The 18,812-nt window shown below is 52.2% G+C and overlaps 1 protein-coding gene across 5 annotated transcripts; it reads left to right on the top strand.

The window, feature by feature from the left end:
• The first annotated feature begins 2,343 nt into the window (after positions 1-2,343).
• Positions 2,344-18,412, top strand: ABCD4 (ATP binding cassette subfamily D member 4). 5 transcript variants are annotated; one of them, XM_019969225.2, is made up of 19 exons: positions 2,345-2,500; positions 4,023-4,141; positions 4,275-4,402; positions 5,648-5,787; positions 7,334-7,450; positions 7,806-7,931; positions 8,571-8,621; positions 10,854-10,948; positions 11,185-11,306; positions 11,415-11,506; positions 11,690-11,779; positions 13,620-13,828; positions 14,005-14,096; positions 14,785-14,821; positions 15,189-15,238; positions 15,662-15,714; positions 16,030-16,106; positions 16,941-17,056; positions 17,216-18,412. In XM_019969225.2, exons 1-19 carry the CDS (start codon positions 2,463-2,465, stop codon positions 17,282-17,284), a joined length of 1,821 nt encoding a protein of 606 aa, XP_019824784.2. In that variant the 5' UTR covers positions 2,345-2,462; the 3' UTR covers positions 17,285-18,412. The 5 variants fall into 5 exon arrangements, with proteins under 5 accessions (XP_070653966.1, XP_019824784.2, XP_070653969.1 ...); XM_070797865.1 differs by lacking the exon at positions 8,571-8,621 and having other exon boundaries at positions 2,344-2,500; XM_070797868.1 differs by lacking the exons at positions 4,023-4,141; positions 4,275-4,402 and having other exon boundaries at positions 2,358-2,500.
• Positions 18,413-18,812: the final 400 nt, after the last annotated feature.

Genomic DNA, 18,812 nt, shown 5'->3' with positions numbered 1-18,812 from the left:
TTGCTGTATGATTCCTTTGTCATAGCACTTCACAAAGACAAGTGATACTGTCCGCTGGTTGACCTTCCCAGCTAGACTGTCAACTCCAAGAAGACAGGTGATATGTGTATCTTGTTGAGTGTTTGGAATATAGTTGACACTTAAGGACTGAAGGAAGAGGGGAAGGTACATCTAGCTTCAAACTTAGGGCCCTGGGAGATCATGCTGCTCATCATCAGCCAGTTGACAAGCATTTCATTCATTCAACATTTAACAAATATTTATTAAGCACTTACCTCACACCTAGTAGCAGTGTTTGAGGTACTGGGATAACATCAATGAGCAAGACAGAGTTCCTGCTCAATGAAATGTATTCTTATAAAGGAAGACAAACAATAAATCAAAGAAACAAGATGATTTCAGACAGGGATAACTATCATGAAGACAATAAAAGTGTATTGTAATAGTGAATGTCGGAGCAAAGATAGCATATTCTAGGTAGAGTGAGCAGCTGACATCCTATTGAACTAATGATGAGAATGAGCCAGTCATGGAAAGCTTTAGGCTAGGGAGAAGAATGATCCAGGCAAAGACCCTGAGACCAAAATAAAGTGGCCAATAAAAAAGACCAAGGTGAGAGGACCTGATCACTTGTGCCATGGAAACATTTGGATTTTATTCTAACTGAAATTGTTAAAAGATGTTGTTAAAAGATAATTCTAGGCAATTCCCTGAAAATCCAGTGGCTAGTGATCCACACTGTCACTGTGAGAGCACAGGTTCAACTCCTGGTGGAAGAACTAAGATCCCTGAAGTCCTCACTGCATGGCACGGTCAAAAAGAAAAAAAAAAGTCATTCTGGTGTCTTTAGGAGAACGTATGAAACATGTATGAAGTGAAGTGAAAGTCACTCAGTCGTGTCCAACTCTTTGCAACCCCATGGACTATACAGTCCATGGAATTCTCTACGCCAGAATACTGGAGTGGGTAGCTTCTCCCCTCTGCAGTGAAACATGTATCACTTCAGTTCAGTCACTCAGTTGTGTCCAACTCTTTGAGACCCCATGGACTGTAGCACACCAGGCTTCCCTGTCCATCACCAACTCTGGGAGCTTATTCAGACTCATGTCCATTGAGTCGGTGATGCCATCCAATCATCTCATCTTCTCTCATCCCTTTCTCCTCCTGCTTTTAATCTTTCCCAGCATCAGGGTCTTTTCCAATGAGTTAGTTCTTCGTATCAGGTGGCCAAAAAGTATTGGAGTTTCAGCTTCAGCATCAGTCCTTCCAATGAATATTCAGGACTGATTTCCCTTAGGATTGACTGGTTGGATCTCCTTCTTGGACTCTCAAGAGTCTTCTCCAACACCACAGTTCAAAAGCATCAATTCTTCCATGCTCAGCTTTCTTTACAGTCCAACTCACAACCATACATGACTACTGGAAAAACCATAGCTTTGACTAGATGGACATTGTTTGTAAAGTAATGTCTCTGCTTTTTAATATGCTAAGTTGGTTATAACTTTTCTTCCAAGGAGCAAGCATCTTTTAATTTCATGGCTGCAGTCACCATCTGCAGTAATTTTGGAGCCCCCCAAAATAAAGTCTGTCACTGTTTCCATTGTTTCCCCATCTATTTGCCATGAAGTGATGGGACCAGATGCCATGATCTTAGTTTTCTGAATGTTGAGTTTTAAGCCAGCTTTTTCACTCTCGTCTTTCACTTTCATCAAGAGGCTTTTTACGGTGGTGTCGCCTTTATATCTGAGGTTATTGATATTTCTCCCGGCAATCTTGATTCCAGTTTGTGTTTCATCCAGCCCAGCATTTCGCATGAGGTACTCTGCATATAAGTTAAATAAGCAGGGTGACAATAAACAGCCTTGACCTACTCCTTTCCCGATTTGGAACCAGTCTGTTGTTCCATGTACAGTTCTACCTGTTGCTTCTTGAATTGCATACAGATTTCTCAGGAGGCAGGTCAGGTGGTCTGGTATTCCCATCTCTTGAAGAATTTTCCAGTTTGTTGTGATTCACACAGTCAAAGGCTTTGGCGTAATCAATAAAGCAGAAGCAAATGTTTTTCTGGAACTCTCTTCCTTTTCCGATGATCCAACGGATGTTGACAATTTCATCTCTGGTTCCTGTATAATTCGAAACAGGTATAATTCGAATTACAAATACTTCGGTCACATTCTCCGCGCCTTCTTGCGTAAGGGGAATCTGTTCATATTCAGGAGAGGGCGCTCTAGGCGCCGGGTCGACCGACAGCGCTCTGGTTCTTTTAGAGAAGTCGGTCGCTTCCGGGAGCGGCTACGTCGCCCGGCGCCTTCCTCTCTATCCGCCCGTCTCTGTGGTAGCCGGGTCCAGGCCCCGCCCCGAACCGGGGCCCCGCCCCTCGTCGTCAGGCAGCGCGCTCTTCGGACTATGCCCGGAGCTGACCCGGGGGCTGCCCGGCTCCCGCGTCGGCCAGATCCCTGTTCATGGCGATCCGGGGGCCCGGGCCCCGGCCTGGCGGCAGGTTAGAAGGGCGGCTGGGGAAGAGGGCCGGGCCTTGGGACGTCTTACTCGGGGCTGTTTGGGGAAAAGATACAGCTACCTTCCAACTTCATAACATGCTGTGATTTTTCAAAAACTTTTTTGCTCAACATTGTGTTTTTGAGATCGTGCATGCTATAGTAATCTAGTTTTCACTTCTGAGTGCTGGGTGGTGCTACGGTCTTGAGACCGCAGTTAACTTACACATTCTCCTAGTGATGGACACTCGGAGAAAGCAATGGCACCCCACTCCAGTACTTTTGCCTAGAAAATCCCATGGACGGAGGAGCCTGGTAGGCTATAGTGCATGGGGTCGCTAGAGTCGGACACGACCGAGCAACTTCACTTTCACTTTTCACTTTCATGCATTGGAGAAGGAAATGGCAACCCACTCCAGTGTTCTTGCCTGGAGAATCCCAGGGACGAGAAGCCTGGTGGGCTGCCGTCTATGGGGTCGCACAGAGTCGGACACGACTAAAGCGACGTAGCACCTGCAGTGATGGACACTTAGATTGCTTAGATTTTTCTTTGGATTGTTCACCCCAGGGTAGGATGCTTGGTCACACTTAATCCTGCTAAATTTGTTTTCCGGAGTGATCACACCCAGTGTCCCAACACCACTGCCTAAAGGTTCCTGTTTCCCCTCAGCCATCGACCCCCACCCATCCAGGGTTTGGTATTGTTTGGGTTTTCTAATGTGTATCAACTTAATCAGTGTAAGGTGGTATTCCATTGTGTTAACTTTCCTCTTTTAAGTATTTGCATTTCCCCTTATCTAAGTCCTTTTCCCACTTTTCTATGGATTTCCTGTCTTCCCGAGGCAGGAATTTCTTGTATGCCTGGATTTTATTACCTTGTTTATTTTCCACTCTGCAAATTTTATTACCTTGTTTATTTTCCACTCTCCAAGTCTTTGAATCTATGGCACAATGTTGAACAAAAATACTTAATTCTAAGTTAAAGTTGTGAGTTTTCCTGCTTTTTAGTTTTTGATTTGGAGGTCTTATTTGAGAATGGATGTAGCGGGTTTCCTTGTCTTGTGGCTAAAATTTCTTTATTAATTTAGCTAAAGGTTTTTGGTAAATAACCTTTCATAGTGAAAGTGAAGTCACTCAGTCATGTCCAACTCTTTGGGACCCCATGGCCTGTAGCCTACCAGGCTTCTCCGTCCATGGGATTTTCCAGGAAAGAATACTGGAGTGGGTTACCATTTCCTTCACCAGGAGATCTTCCTGACCCAGGGATTGAACCCGGGTCTCCCGCATTGTAGGCAGACACTTTACTGTCTGAGCCACCAGGGAAGTCCTAACCTTTCATAGCATTGTCAACTTAAAGAAATTCCTTTTTAATCCCCTGGTCTGTTCCCAGCCTACCATCTTCAGCATTTGTAAAACATTCTTTCTGTGTGGCCTCAGCCCCAACCCACAACAGGTGTAGATAAGTTTAGTCACCGCTCTCTAAGGCTCTGTTGTCCTCTTAGGCTTCTCTCTGCTTCTCTTCTTCAGACCCAGGTTAGATTTGCAATTTCTCCAGCGGTTCCTGCAGATACAGAAGGTTTTGTTTCCCTCTTGGTCATCACAGAGTGCCTTGATGTTCCTGACCCTTTTGTGTGTGGCCCTCCTGGGTGAGTGAATGAGCCCAAGCTCGTGGGGTCCTTTTCCTTCTTTGGGGTGTTGATTACACAAAGATACGAGAAGCCTTCCTCTGACTTTTCTCACCCCTCGTTACTGACTCCTGACTCCTCCCCCTCCCACCAGAACAACTGGTGATCTACCAGGTTGGCTTGATCCCCAGTCAATACTTTGGAGTCCTAGGAAACAAAGATTTAAATGGATTTAAGACCCTGACGTTCCTGTCTGTGGTGCTCATCGTCCTCCAATCCATGGTAAGGTCTTCTCCCCACATCTCTCTTCTCCTCCAGCCTAGTATGATGTCTGTCCAGTGCCCGGTGGGACTTAGCCGTCAGGAAGCAGGAACCAAGCTGTGCGTGTGTGTTCCTTCCCTCTTCTGGGAACACGGGGTCAGAACTCTAGGCAGGGCATTGATCTTGCCGGTTGGCCCACATGAGACCATTTCTGCAATTGTTTCAAGCTCTTGGGGCTTGGCCACAGGGTTCTGGTTTAATTCAGCATTTAACAGAAAAGATCACTGTCGCTTCTGTTCCCAGAAGTCTTGCCTCAGGGAGCTCAGAGCCCCTGAAAACAGGGCCCAGCAGCCAGAGCTGCTGCTGTCCTCTGGCGCACTGAGACTGTGACTGAGCCTGGCACTTGTCACATCTCCCAGCCTTTGCACCTGCTGCTTCCTCACGGAACGGCCTCCTCCCCGAACCCCTCATTCACTTGCTTAATGCCTGCTGACTTTTCAGGATTCCTCTGCTATCACCTCCTTTAGATCATCCTCAACTTTTCTTTCATGTTTCCTTTACCCAACTCCCCCCCTTTGAATTACTGATTTTTTTTTTTTTTTTTGCTGCACCATGAGGCATGTGAGATCTTAGTTCCCTGACCAGGGATCAAATCTGGGGCCCCTGCCTTGGGAGCTTAGAGTCTTAGCCATTGGCGCACCAGGGAAGTCCCGTTAATCCTTTTGAGTTTACCTCTGCTCTAACACTCCTTACACCCTTGGGACTGTTTTTTCACTAGACTGTGAACGCACTGTTACCTCCCTCGTGCTTAGCCTACAGAGGCTCCATAAATGATGAGAGGCAGGGCTCTGCTAGGACTCAAGCCTAATGCTCTCTGTCAGGCTGCACTACCTGTTTTCTTGGGGGAGGCACTTCTCATCACACTTTGGCACTTCTGTTGGGTCTGCTGTCAGTAAGCACCTATGTATATAGAACCCTGTTCCAGGTTTGAGGGGGGCAGAAAAATAACATAAATGGAAGAGAAGATACTGTCCCCAATCCCCAGAGGCAAGTGGGGGCTGGTCCTTTGGTGAAGGATTGAACATATGAGTGAATGAGGAAGGGAGGAATCCCATGACTTGAGGCTTTAACAGGCCCCAGTGCTGAGTGGACAGACTTTGGGCTGGGACTGGTTGGCAGAGGCTTTCCACCAGCCTGAGCTGGGAGCTGACGCTTGCAGGAAGAATTATGCATCTCTCCCTTCCCCTTGTCTCCCCCACTGCTCAGCTCAAGAGCTTTGACCAGTTCACCTGCAACCTGCTGTATGTGAGCTGGAGGAAGGACCTCACTGAGCACCTCCACCGCCTCTACTTCCGCGGCCGCGTGTACTACACCCTCAACGTGCTGCGTGATGACGTCGATAACCCGTAGGCGCCTCTTGTCCGTCCTGGCCACCCTCTACGGGGTTCATCCATCTGGGCTGACTCAGCCCACCAGAGGCCCTGCTGGGACCCCATGAGGTCATCTGCAGTTATCTGCAAATGTTGTTGCCCGGAGCCACGGTGGGAGGGTGCTCTGCATGCCTGAGGAAGGGGAGCTGAAAGAAGAGGCCAAGAGCAGCTCCCTTTTGTCCATTTCATATCCTGGGCCTCCAAACAAGGCACCCTCTAAAGACTGAGATAAAAGTCCTTGCTAGAAAAAAGCAAGAAAACGGGCACTCTGATTTTTACCAGTAAAAAATTGCTGCTGTCTAGGACTCAGTCTGGGATGCCTGTCCCCATTCTGTCACCTCTCAGGTTCACTGAGTTCTAGGTTCCCTTACAGGTGAGGAAACTGAGGCCCAGAGAATGCAAGGGATTGGCCCAGGCTCATGCCTCCCTGGGAGTTAGGAGTCATTGTGGCCTTGGTGTTGGGATGGGACGTATGGAGTCTCTCTTCACACTCATTTCCTCCCCACTCACCACCCTTCTAAGCTCTTTGTTGCCTGAAGTAACCTTTCCTCAGCTTATGCAGAGCTTTGCAGCGGAGGCTCTTGGGAGGCCCTGATGCTGCTGCCTTTTTTTTTTTTAACACTCCTAAGTCACGTCAGTTGTGTCCAACTCTGTGTGACCCCATAGACAGCAGCCCAACAGGCTCCTCTATCCCTGGGATTCTCCAGGCAAGAATACTGGAGTGGGTTGCCATTTCTTTCTCCAATGCATGAAAGTGAAAAGTGAAAGTGAAGTCGCTCAGTTGTGTCCGACTCTTAGCAACCCCATGGACTGTAGCCTACCAGGCTTCTCCGTCCATGGGATTCTCCAGGCAAGAGTACTGGAGTGGGGTGCCATTGCCTTCTCTTTTTTTTTTTTAATATTTATTTATTTATTTGGCTCCATGGGGTCTTAGTTGAGGCATACGAGCTTAGTCAACCTGTGGTATGTGGGATTTCGGTTCCCTGACCGGAGATCGAACCTGAGAAACCGGTGGATTCTCAACCACTGGACCACCAGAGAAGTCCCACCCTGATGCTTCTTGACTTTCTCTTCTAGGCATCTACTCCATGGTTGAACCCATCCAGAGCTTCCACAGCCACATAGCTAAAATGGGGGCGGGCTCCGGCTCGTGAGGGAGAGGTTGGGAGGAGTGAGATAAGCCGGATGGCTTTCCTGATCATCCAGAAACTCAGGTCCCCCACCCTCGAGTCCTTCTTTGGCTCTGCTTGGAGCCAGCTCAGGCCCCTTGGGTGCTGGACCGTTCAGTTGCCATTTTTTTTCTGAGGGGTGGGCTGAAGTGCCATAAGAAGCCACTTTCCACAACCCTGTTTGAAGATCCTAAGGGTCTCATTGCGTTTAGGAGACCAGCCCTTGCCTGAGTCCCTCTTCCCATGGAGTCGTTGCAAGGCAAGGTCAGAATAAGAGGTAGGCTGGAGCTGCCTTAGCTCTCACCCTAGAGCCCAGCTCCCTGGGTCCAGTCACTGTGTGTCGTTGGCTCCAGGGACCAGCGCATCAGCCAGGACGTGGAGCGGTTCTGTCGGCAGCTCAGCAGCATGGCCAGCAAGCTGATCATCTCTCCCTTCACCCTCGTCTACTACACCTACCAGTGCTTCCGGAGGTGAAGCCTCTCCTCCTGCTGGCATGCCCCCCGTCCTCCTCTACCTGCTGGTTCCCCGGAGTCCCTCACTCCCCTGCCGGAGGGGAGTCTGCACTCCCGGGTCAGGGTCCAGAGAGGTCTTTCCTCCTTCCCACCTGCACCCCAGGAAGTCTTCCCATCTTGTGTGTTCGGACCCCGGCCCTCCCTTTGGCCCTTAATGTGTCACTGTCCAGGTACTGGGTGCCCCCACGTAGGAGCAGAGGCCCCACAGGGCTCTGAGATGGGACAGGGGCTGCCCAGAACGGGGGCAGGAGTCAGGGCCGAGGCCTGCGGGCATATGTCCCTCTCCACACCCTCCCTCTCTCCCACCTTTCAGCACCAGCTGGCTCGGGCCTGTGAGCATCTTCGGGTATTTCATCCTGGGAACCGTGGTGAACAGAGTGGTGATGGGTCCCATTGTGGCAAAGCTGGTGCAGCAGGAGAAGCTGGAGGGGGATTTCAGGTGTGTCTCCCTTGCTCGGGGTTTCTGGGCCAGGCATAAGGCATAAGGAATGGGATCTGGAAAAAGGCTGCCTGAGTTTAAACCCCAGTTATGCCAGTCACTAGCCATGCTCTTGGGGGAGGTCTTTAACCTCTCTAACTTCCATTTTCCCATCTCTAAAATGGAGATGGTACTGTCCCCGATGGAGAGAATCGTAAGGGGAATTAATGAGATGATACATGAGCAGCAGTGAGAATGGTGACTGGTTGGCCCTCGTCGCTGTCATCCCTTGGCCTTCTCACACGCTTCTGTTCCAGACGCCCTCATTCAAGTCAGCCCGTGGATCTGGGCCCTGCTCTGCGCTTCCTGGCCGCCTCCTTCAGACCTGGCCCTGGGAGGAGGAGGGGCGGTGGCAGTTACGCGCCTGTCCTCTCTGGAGCGAGGCAAGGGGCTGCCCTGTCTGCAGGGCTCCTGCCACCCCACCCAGGCCTGGGATTTCCCACGCTGTGACAGTTCAGGGAAGGGTTGGGCTGAAGCAGCCACAGTGTTGAAGGGGAGCCGTGTTCCTCTTTGCCTGGAGGTCCTGTTGATCCAGGACTCTGAAAGGAGAGGGCCCAGTCCTGCCCACCGTCAGCACACATTTACCTCTGGTCTGCCCAGGTTCAAGCACATGCAGATTCGGGTGAATGCTGAGCCTGCTGCTTTTTTCAGGTGAGTCTCCTGAGATAGTTGCCCATCTGCTTCATCAGAACTGATCGGGGAGATAGATGGCAGAGAAGGCAAGGTGAATCATCCAACCCTTCCACCATCGCCAAGGCCGGGGGCCAGGCATCCTCACATTGGCTGTGACCCTCTCCCCGTGTCTCACTGTCCTCATCTGCCTCATCCTTCTGTCCGTGGCTTTGCTTCTGAAACAAGTCCTTCCTCCTCTTGGTGTAGCGCGGGGCAGAATTTGTTTTTAGTGAAATGAGTGCCTGCTTCATTAGCTTGCTGATGACTATAAGGCATTGCCTCTGTTTTTCTGTCTGTAAAAAGGTGGCTTTCCACCAGTGCCCGAAGCCCAGTGACGTCCACCTCTGATCCTGCGTCTCTGTGGCGTGGGAGGGAGTGGAGCCTCTCAGATTAGAAGACCTGCTCCCCACAGACTCTGTCCTGACAGCTGTGTTGTGAAATCCCATTCCTTCCCCTGTGGCCACGGCAGGTCCCTGAACTCTGCCTCCTGTAAGAACTCTGGACTCTTGTTTGGATTGATAGTAAGGGCCCAGAGGTTTGTGTTTAAGGAATGGAAGTTTGTCCTTGGATCACCTGGATCTAATAGCCCCAGGACTTTGCTCTTCTGTCCATCTCTGCTGTAGTTTGTAGCTGCCACCACTTGGGGGGCACCAAGAGTTTCAGGAGTCTATGAGAGAGGTTGAGGGGCTTCCCAGGTGATGCTAGTGGTAAAGAGCCCACCTGTCAGTGCAGGAGATGAAAGAGATGTGGGTTCGATCCCTGGGTCAGGAGAATCTCCTGGAGGAGGGCATGGCAACCCACTCCAGTATTCTTGCCTGGAGAATTCCATGGGCAGAGGAGCCTGGTGGGCTACAGTCCATAGGGTCGCAAAGAGTTGGACACAACTGAAGCAACTTAGTATGCACTCAGCATGCCTGAAAGAGGTTTGTTGTCGGGAGCAGGTATAGCTGTTAGTTCAGTCGTGTTGGACTCCCTGCGACCCCATGAATTGCAGCACACCAGGCCTCCCTGTCCATCACCAATTCCCAAAGTTCACTCAAACTCACGTCCATCGAATCGATGATGCCATCCAGCCATTTCATCCTCTGTCATCCCCTTTTCCTCCTGCCCCCAATCCCTCCCAGCATCAGAGTCTTTTTCAGTGAATCAACTCTTCGCATGAGGTGGCCAAAGTACTGGACTTTCAGCTTTAGCATCCTTCCTTCCAAAGAACACCCAGAATTGATCTCTTTTAGAATGGACTGATTGGATCTCCTTGCAGTCCAGGGCACTCTCAAGAGTCTTTTCCAACACCACAGTTCAAAAGCATCAATTCTTCGGCGCTCAGCTTTCTTCACAGTCCAACTCTCACATCCATACATGACCACTGGAAAAACCATAGCCTTGACTAGACAGACCTTTGTTGGCAAAGGTATAGCTGGGCCTGTGCTAAATTGTTTTTGGATTCTGCAACCTCTGCTCATGAAGCTTTGGGCCCTGGGGCGAGCAGGTTGGTTCTTGGGGCTCTTGAGTTTGTTCTCCTGCAGCCTCTCTGTCCTTGATACTAAATCTGTAATTCCTTCTCTGTCCTCCCCTAACCTTTCTGCTTGGAGAATTTCTGCCCATCCTTGAAGCTTGAAGTCACCGTCTCCTGGGCGCCTTCCCAGACTCCCTTAGTGATCAGGCCTGTTTGCTTCCATAGTCCTGCAGACACACGGCTTATGTAACACTTTCCATATGTTCCAGGTGGAGAAGGCATGCATTTGCCTGCCGGGCTGTTTTATCCACCTCTGTCTGGCTGACTAGCACCAAGCCTGCCACCTAGTGACTGCTCAGTGTATATTTGTTTAATAACAGCAGTTTTTTTATCGGGAGCCACTCATATGTCTGGCGCTTTAAATTCAGAAATTTTCATGTGAGCCTATTACATAGGTTTTATAAGCTCCTTCTCATAGATGAGTAAACTGACACTCAGAGGCTTAATAACCTGTCAGTGTTACCCAGCTAGTCACTGGCCAGAGCCAGAATTTGAACCAGGTCTGCCCACTCTATAGAGTTCCTGTTGTTTCCACAGGCAAAACCAGGTTGAATGAATGCAGCAATGGCTGACTGCTAGTGGCCAAAAGGGTCTGCAGGAAAGATCACTTGGGTGGGCCTGGTCCCGAAAGGGGAGTGTGAGGAGCCTGGCAGAGGCTCTCTATACCCGGTGGACATCCCGGCCTTTATCATCAGGGCTGGTCACGTGGAGCACATGAGGACAGACCGCAGGCTGCAGCGACTCCTGAAGACCCAGAGGGAGCTGATGTCCAAGGAGCTCTGGCTGTACAGTAGGTGCAGGAAGTCCGGAGGCAGGAACCACGGGGCGGGGATAGTCTATGGCACCCGCCCCCCCACAAGCCCCTCCTCCCTCTCTGCACTGATCAGCTTGCCTTTGCTGTGAGTGTCCTCAGGAAAGTGAGAATCCGGGAAATCACTTGAGACGCCGCTTGGCCTCCTGTTCCCCTTGGAGCACACACGCTCAATGCCTGGGTCTCTCACCCTGGGTCTCTTGTGTCTTCTGCAGTCGGCATCAACATGTTTGACTATCTGGGCAGCATCCTGAGCTACATTGTGATTGCGATCCCCATTTTCAGTGGTGTCTACGGAGACCTGAGCCCCACAGAGCTCAGCAGCCTAGTCAGCAAGGTGAGCCTCCCTCCTGGGGAACGCTCCCCCAACCCCCAGTCACACTTGCTCCCCTGCCCTTCGGCCTTGGAGTCAAGGCCTGGGCTCTCTGCCCTCTATCCTGTCCAGAACGCCTTCGTGTGCATGTATCTCATCAACTGCTTCAGCCAGCTCATCGACCTCTGCACCACGCTCTCCGACGTGGCGGGCTACACACACAGGTGAGGCTGCCTCCGGCCCCGCCGGGTCCTGAGCCAAGTGTGTGCTGCTGGGAGAAGTAGCCAAGGGGAAAATAAAAGAGCAGAAAAAAACCTCACCAAATACTTGTGGGCGTGAGAGGAAGAAAGGAGAAAGGCCTTCACCGGGGCCCCTAGACCCTCCTCAGGCTTTCACTTCTTGCCCAGGATCGGGGAGCTTCAGGAGACCCTGCTGGACATGACCCTGAAGTCACAGGATGGGGAGTTTCTGGATGAGAGCCAGTGGGACTTGGCCAGGTAAGCCCTGGGCCGGCAGCACAGTGATGGACCATGCGGGCCATGGAACCGCCCTGGAGACTGGCCCTTTCTCAGCTGGCAGGACAGTCCGGCGGAGCAAATGAAAGAAACCCATGTCGTGTGCAGGCGTGCTGTAAATGTTCACCATCCATGTCACGGTTGCGGCATCTGTGTTCATTTACACCATCCTCCCATCTGCCTGGGCCTGAGCTAATGAAACTCCAAGTAGCATCCCTCCTCTTCCTTTCTTCCCTCTTCCTCCTACGGAGCCCTGCTGCACCCGCCTCTTTCCTTGGGGCCTGTCTGTTCTTTGTCCCCGCACAGGCTCAGAGGTGTCTTCATTCATGTATCCTTGAAGGCTCTGGGATGTTTCTGACCTTTCTGGGCATTGAGGATTTGTCTCGCATCCTCACTTTTCTTTAGCAGTTTACCTAACCGCTCTCAATATCTTCATATCCATAGGAAGATGTTCGTGGAACCTTCGTCTTAGGGTTGTTGTGGGGATTGGGTCTCCTAGTTCATAGGAGGTGGTTTGGATGGAGGCCGCAGAGTAAGCTTTGAAAAAAGGAAACAGGCTGAATTTCAAGAACTGTGCTCAACTCTCTTCTTAGGAGCTAACACCTTAACTGTTGCCTCTGTTAAGAATGAAAACTTCATGCATCTCTGAACCCAGGGACTGGGGTGGGCTACTGGGGCAGGGACTGTAGGAAACTGGAGTTGCTGTTCTGTGGGGAAGATGGGCATCCACGGAGAGCCAGAAACTCCAGAATAGGTTAGTATTTCCATTCCCCTTCTGACCTTCAATCACACTGTGAGGCTGTGAAAACTTCTTGACATTAGAACTAGACAGATGCAGCTCTGTGCCCCTGAGGCAGTTACTTAGCCACCGGACTCAGTTTCCTTATCTGCCAGGGGATAACCGCTTTGGTACCTGGCTGGTAAGACTGATTAAGATCAGTCAAGGGCAGGACTTGGCCCAGCCTGCCACAGAGTACATGCCCAGACCACCTCTCTCAGTTTGCCAGGGCTACCATAGGACACCCATAGCTACCATAGCTACCCACCGTAAACTGGATAGCTTAAAGAGCAGAAGTTTATTTCCTCATAGTTATGGAGGCTGGAAGTCCAAGGTCAAAGTGGCGGCAGCATTGGTTTCTCCCCAGGCCTTGCTCCTTCACTTGCAGGCAGCTGCTTTCTCACTGCATCCTTCCATGGCGTTTTCTCTGCTTGTTTGCCCCCTGGTGTGTCTCTCCCTCTTCTTAAAAGGACAGCAGTCCTGCAGGATTAGGGCCCTACCCTCACAGCCTCTTTTGAATGTACTCACCTCTTACAGCTCAGTTGGTAAAGAATCCGCCTGCAATACAGGAGACCCTCGTTCAATTCCTGGGTCAGGAAGATCCGCTGGAGGAGGGATAGGCTACCCACTCCAGTATTCTTGGGCTTCCCTTGTGGCTCAGCTGGTAAAGAATCTGCCTGCAATGCGGAAAACTGGGGTCCGATCCCTGGGTTGAGGAGATCCCCTGGAGAAGGGAAAGGCTACCCACTCCAGTGTTCTGGCCTGGAGAATTCCATGGACTGTGTAGTCCATGGGGTCACAGAGTTGGCACGACTGAGCGACTTTCACTTTCACCCCTTTCAAGACCCTGTCTCCAAATGCAGTCACCTTCTGAGGTACAAGGGTTGGAATTTCAGCATATGATTTCTGAGGTCACAACTGAGCCCATGGCAGCCCTTCCCCCAGTCTGGAGGTGATTCGCCCCCGAGCAGAAGGGGCTCCCCTACTCCCAGCAGCACTGACAGTGCTTATCTTCCCCTCATCTCCTCCCTTCTTGGACCCCAGGGGCCCGGGAGGGCCAGCAACAGAGCCAGCAGATACAGCTTTCCTCCTCGAGCGGGTCTGCATCTGCGCCCCCTCCTCTCACAAACCCTTAATCAAGGACCTGAGCCTGAAGATCTCTGAGGGACAGAGCCTGCTCATCACAGGCAACACGGGCACCGGCAAGACCTCCTTGCTCCGGGTTCTGGGCGGCCTCTGGGCGAGCGCACGGGGTGAGGACCAGCCTGGCCCGTCTCTGAGCCAGCCTTGGCCTGGGGGGTTGGGGTGCATGTGTGTGCGTGTGGGTATGTGTGTGCATCTGTCTGTAAGGATCAAGCCCCTTGGAGGAGAGTGAGGAGCAGTTACCTTTCGGAAGATGCCCAAACAAAGGTTTCTGTGGGCCCTACAGGCTCAGTGCAGATGCTGGCGGACTTTGGACCCCATGGGGTGCTGTTCCTGCCCCAAAAGCCTTTCTTCACTGATGGGACCCTTCGGGAGCAGGTCAGCCCGGGACCCACCCCACCTCCCAACCTGGCCCTGGTAGGGTGACAGGTCTCAGCCCCAGAGAGCTGGGGCAGCAGGCAGGGCATAAATGAACCATGCCTAGCAAGTGAGGGCAAGGACCCCGAGGTCCAAGCCCACCTGGTAGCATTGACCACAGGTGCTGGCCCAGCGGGGCCGGCCTGCCGTCCCTGGCCAGGGACTGGAGGTCTGAGCCTGGGGCGAGGGAGGGGTTGGGGTGGGCATATAAATCAGCAGTGGGAGCTGTTGGCCAGGTACGGGGAACAAGCAGCGTTCACGCTGTAGCAATTTTTAAAACAATGATAACACTACATCAGGTGGTTTTTTCTGGTCCCCAAGCTCCAGCAGGTCTAAATGGTAGGTGACAGACTGCTCCTGTTTTATATTCACATCTGTGGGTCAGGCCATGTACTCAGGGCAGCTCCCGGAGACAGGCTAACCTGTGGGGGCCATAAGCCAAATATCACACGTATCTGTTGAGCACCAGCTTGGATTCTGGGGGCCCTCCTTGCTGTCTGTAAGCCCAGCTCCTCAGCCAGAATGCTGCTTCCTCTCCTCGGGTGGAGAGGAGCCTGGTCTCTGGCGGTTCCTGCTTCCGAGCGAGGGTGGGCTGTGTGCCGTCCCACCTCTCCTTGGCCCTTACCCCAGGCCCCTGTGGTTTTACCAGGTGATATATCCCCTGAAGGAGATCTACCCGGACTCAGGTGAGCTGGGCCCCCTCGGGACATGTCCCCCATCCCACTGTTCCTTCTCTGCCTGTTGGGGGAGGCCCCCCACCAGGCTGCTGGTTTCTGGTTGGGTCCCCTCCACTGCCTCCTCTGACTGGTTACTGTTTCAGGGTCTGTACCCTGACCTCACCTTGTTCTGTCTCCCCCCTGCAGAGGAGAGACACCCATGGGAGGGAAGGGACGGATCACATCCTTCCCTGGCCATTCCCTAGTGTATTAAGTGCTGTAACCTGTCGCTTAGAACCCTGGGCCCCATTCTGGTGCCCCACCTCTGCCCGCCCCCTGTCATGGTGCACCCCATCTATTCTGGCCGCCCAGAGGCACTGACTTCTGCGTCTTGCAGGTTCTACTGATGATGAGAGGATCATGAGGTTCTTGGAGCTGGCAGGCCTGGTAAGTGAGGGCAAGGACCCTGAGGTCCAAGCCCACCTGGTGGCACCAACCACACAGGTGCTGTCCCTGGCCAGGGTCTGGAGGTCAGAGCCTGGGGCGAGGGAGGGGAGTAGGGGTGGGCATATAAATCAGCAGTGGGAGCTGTTGGCCAGGTATGGGGAACAAGCAGCGTTCACTCTGTAGCAATTTTTAAAACAATGATAACACCATGTCAGGTTGCTTTGTCTGGTCCCCACGCTCCAGCAAGTCTAAACAGTAGCTGATGGACTGCTCCTCTCTGCTTTGGGCAGACTGCTCGCCCAGCCGCTGCTTACTAAGCTGCCAGGGGTAGATGTATGTGGTGGGACTGAGGCGGTCCTCAGGATGGGAGGAGGCAGGGATGGGCCCTTCCATGGACCCATTGTTCCCTCTGGTGTGTTACAGTCCAGCTTGGTGGCAAGGACAGAGGGTCTGGACCAGCAGGTCGATTGGAACTGGTAAGGAGGAGGTTGGGGTGCTCCAGAAACAGCTCCCCCAAAGATAGTGGCTCCCAGGGGTCCTGGCAAGGGATGAACTGACTCCTGACCCTGAATCCCAGGGCATAGCTTGCCCATTAGGGGCCTGGTTCATGTCCTTGCGTACAGAGCTTTGGCCTTGTCTCGTGTGGGGAGTGGGGCTCTAGTGGGAAAGTGGGGCGGGCGGGTATGGGACAGTCTCTACAGTGAGAGCCTCTTCCTCCCCAGACCATTCTGTGCAGAAGCCAGGCTATATGTTCCTTCCTCCAGCCAGCCTCTCCACTTCCCTTTCCGCAGGTACGATGTTCTGTCCCCAGGAGAGATGCAGAGGCTCTCCTTTGCCCGGCTCTTCTACCTGCAGCCGAAGTATGCAGGTGAGGTTCGCCCTGTAGGCGCATGTGCCGTCCAGGTACTGTGTGCGCTCAAGGTGTAGCGGCGTGTGGTTCAAGGGCACCTGGAGAGTCATGGGTACGGGTAGGAGAGCACACCTGTGCCTGGCCAGGCGTCTCTGTCCCTGCCGAGGGGGACAGCAGAACTCTGCCCATGAGGCGGCAGTGCTTGGCATCCTCAGGTATATATAAAACTGCTCAGTCGTGTCTGACTCTTGGTGACCCTTTGGACTGTAGCCCACCAGGCTCCTCTCTCCGTGGGATTTTCCAGGCAAGAATACTGGAGTGAGTTGCCATTTCCTCCTCCAGGGGATCTTCCCACTCAGAGATCAAACCCGAGTCTCCTGCATCACAGGCAGATTCTTCACCACTGAGCCATCTGGGAAGCCCCTGTATATTAAACTACCGAGTCTTAGGCTTTGAGCCAGTGTAGCAGCTGGAGGCAGCCTTGAGAGGGCTTCTGAATTTGGTCCTCAGATTCTGCCATCTCCCCAGCCGTACCTGGCAGAGAGATGGCAGGTATGAACTTTTCTAGGAACTGAGGGAACTAGGATTTCTCGGATTGAGTGGTCCAAGGCAGTGGCTGGTGTTCATCCATAGCAAGCTGAAGGATTTTGTCCTGCTGCTGGCAGTGGCTTCCCACATGAAGCCTCACCCTCTCTTTCTATGGCCCATGGTCTTCCTAAGGCAGGGCTCCTGGAAGGCAGAGCAGTTTTCAGCCTCTCATCAGGTCCCAGCCAGAGGTGAGCGTGGGCTGGAGGAGCAGCAGAGGTGGGTGGACCGCAGGCCCCACATTTTCCCTCTGGGTTCTGTCCCCAGTGCTTGATGAAGCCACCAGTGCCCTGACCGAGGAGGTGGAGAGCGAGCTGTACCGCGTCGGCCAGCAGCTGGGCATGACGTTCATCAGCGTGGGCCACCGACGCAGCCTCGAGAAGGTACCCGTGCCCACAGGATGGCCTGAGGACCAGGAAGAACCCCAAGGCTGGGCCTGGTGGGGGGCCCGCGGAATGGGGAGTGGGGATGGCAGAGTGGGCAGGGGGTCGATCACAGCCAGGGCAGCCTGATCGCCGCGTGGTGGTGGTGGTCTCTTATAGTTTCACTCCTTGGTTCTGAGACTCTGTGGAGACGGAAGGTGGGAGCTGACCAGAATCAAAGTGGAATGAAGCCAAGGCTGGGCACCAGAAGGAGAGCCAAGCTCAGGAGGTCGGGTCCCCAGGAGAGACCAGGAGGGCTGGCGGGCGAGGAAGGAGCCCCAGGTTTGCCTCGCAGTGTGGGGAACGCCGGCGGCAGTGGGCTCAGCCCACGTGTGAGCCTTCACACCCCTCATCCTGCCAGCGTGCCTCCTGCTACCTCAGCCACCGCTTTGTACACTTGAAATGCTGATCACTTACGTATAACCTCAGACCACGTTTTCTAAAGAAAACGAACTGTGGGATCTATAAGAGATGATGGGTCGGGGCTATCCCTGGTGGCTCAGTGGTAAAGAGTCTGCCTGCCAATGCAGGAGACATGGGTACAATCCCTGATCTGGGATGATCCCACATGCCGTGGAACAACTGCGTCTATGCACCACAACTATTGAACCTGTGCTCTAGAGCCCATGCTCCACAACAAGAGAAGCCCGTGCACGACAGCTAGAGAGTAACCCCTGATCACAACCAGAGAAAACCTGCATACAACAATAAAGACCCGGCACAGCCAAAAAGAAAAAATAAATAATGAATAAATACAAATTAAGAAAAGAGATGAAGGGTCACAATGGAAGAGTGTATTGGACTTGGGAGTCAAGAGAGCCAGAAGTCTTTTAGATCACTTCAGTTTTGCCATAGGAGACTAATCAGCTATGTAAATTTTATAACTCTTTTAAAGAAAAGATAAACCTTTTTTTCAACGTGTAGCTTTCCCATTTTCTCTTTCTTCATAAGATGATCTTTTTTTTCTTCTTTGTGGCCACACAGTACAGCGTGTGGGATGCAGGATCCATGTGGGATGCAGGATCTTTGTTCCCCATCCAGGGATCAAACCCATGTCCCCTGCAGTAGACGTGCTGGGTCTTAACCACTGGACCACCGAGAGGTCCCTAAGATGATCTTTTTAGTTGACTCTCCAGACTTGTCTTTGAGACCCTGAGGGCCAGAGCAGGACTCTCCGTTGTGTTGAACCTTCTGCCCCTGGTCGTTCACTGGCATCTCCCCAGTTGCCAGTTGTCCCTCAGCCACTAACCTCAAGGGCCCTTCTGCTGTTCTAATCTCAACCCAGATGAAAATAAATTTCTAATATTTTTAAGTTAATTCATTTCCTTAAATGCATTTTTAAAGAAAAGTTTACACTTGATATAAATAGAAAGTAACTAAAAATTAATACAAATGGTGTTATGAAATGACAGCCCAATACTGTGCCTACACATGAGACTTGGTGTCTGTACACAGGGAGGTTAAGGGATGTGACCATGGAGTCAGACACACCAGCACCCATCTATTCCCCTCAATAGATGTGGGGAAATGGAATAAGAACCACAAGGCTACAAGGGATGATTTCCTTTGTATAATTCGAGGTTATTTCATGCCTGCTGATACCACTGGAAATGATCCCAGACATGCGGTCGAGTCCCAGACGTGGGGAAATGCTGCCCCGGGTAACAAGTCATCCCCCTGCCCCCACCCCATGGCTTAGCTGGCACAGAGGCCTGGA

The sequence above is a fragment of the Bos indicus genome, chromosome 10 (genome assembly GCF_029378745.1).
Source record: "Bos indicus isolate NIAB-ARS_2022 breed Sahiwal x Tharparkar chromosome 10, NIAB-ARS_B.indTharparkar_mat_pri_1.0, whole genome shotgun sequence".
NCBI classification, from domain to species: Eukaryota; Metazoa; Chordata; class Mammalia; order Artiodactyla; family Bovidae; genus Bos; species Bos indicus.
The sequence above is the reverse complement of the archived record's forward strand: the minus strand, read 5'-3'. Positions and strand labels throughout refer to the sequence as shown.

What these genes read in the sequence shown, in the direction of transcription:
- ABCD4 (XM_019969225.2), top strand. Translation starts at nt 2,463, where the DNA reads ATGGCGATCCGGGGGCCCGGGCCCCGGCCTGGCGGCAG. An exon ending in CGTGATGACGTCGATAACCC is followed by an intron (nt 5,788 to 7,333) that starts GTAGGCGCCTCT and finishes CGTTGGCTCCAG; the next exon opens with GGACCAGCGCATCAGCCAGG. An exon ending in TCTTGGAGCTGGCAGGCCTG is followed by an intron (nt 15,239 to 15,661) that starts GTAAGTGAGGGC and finishes GGTGTGTTACAG; the next exon opens with TCCAGCTTGGTGGCAAGGAC.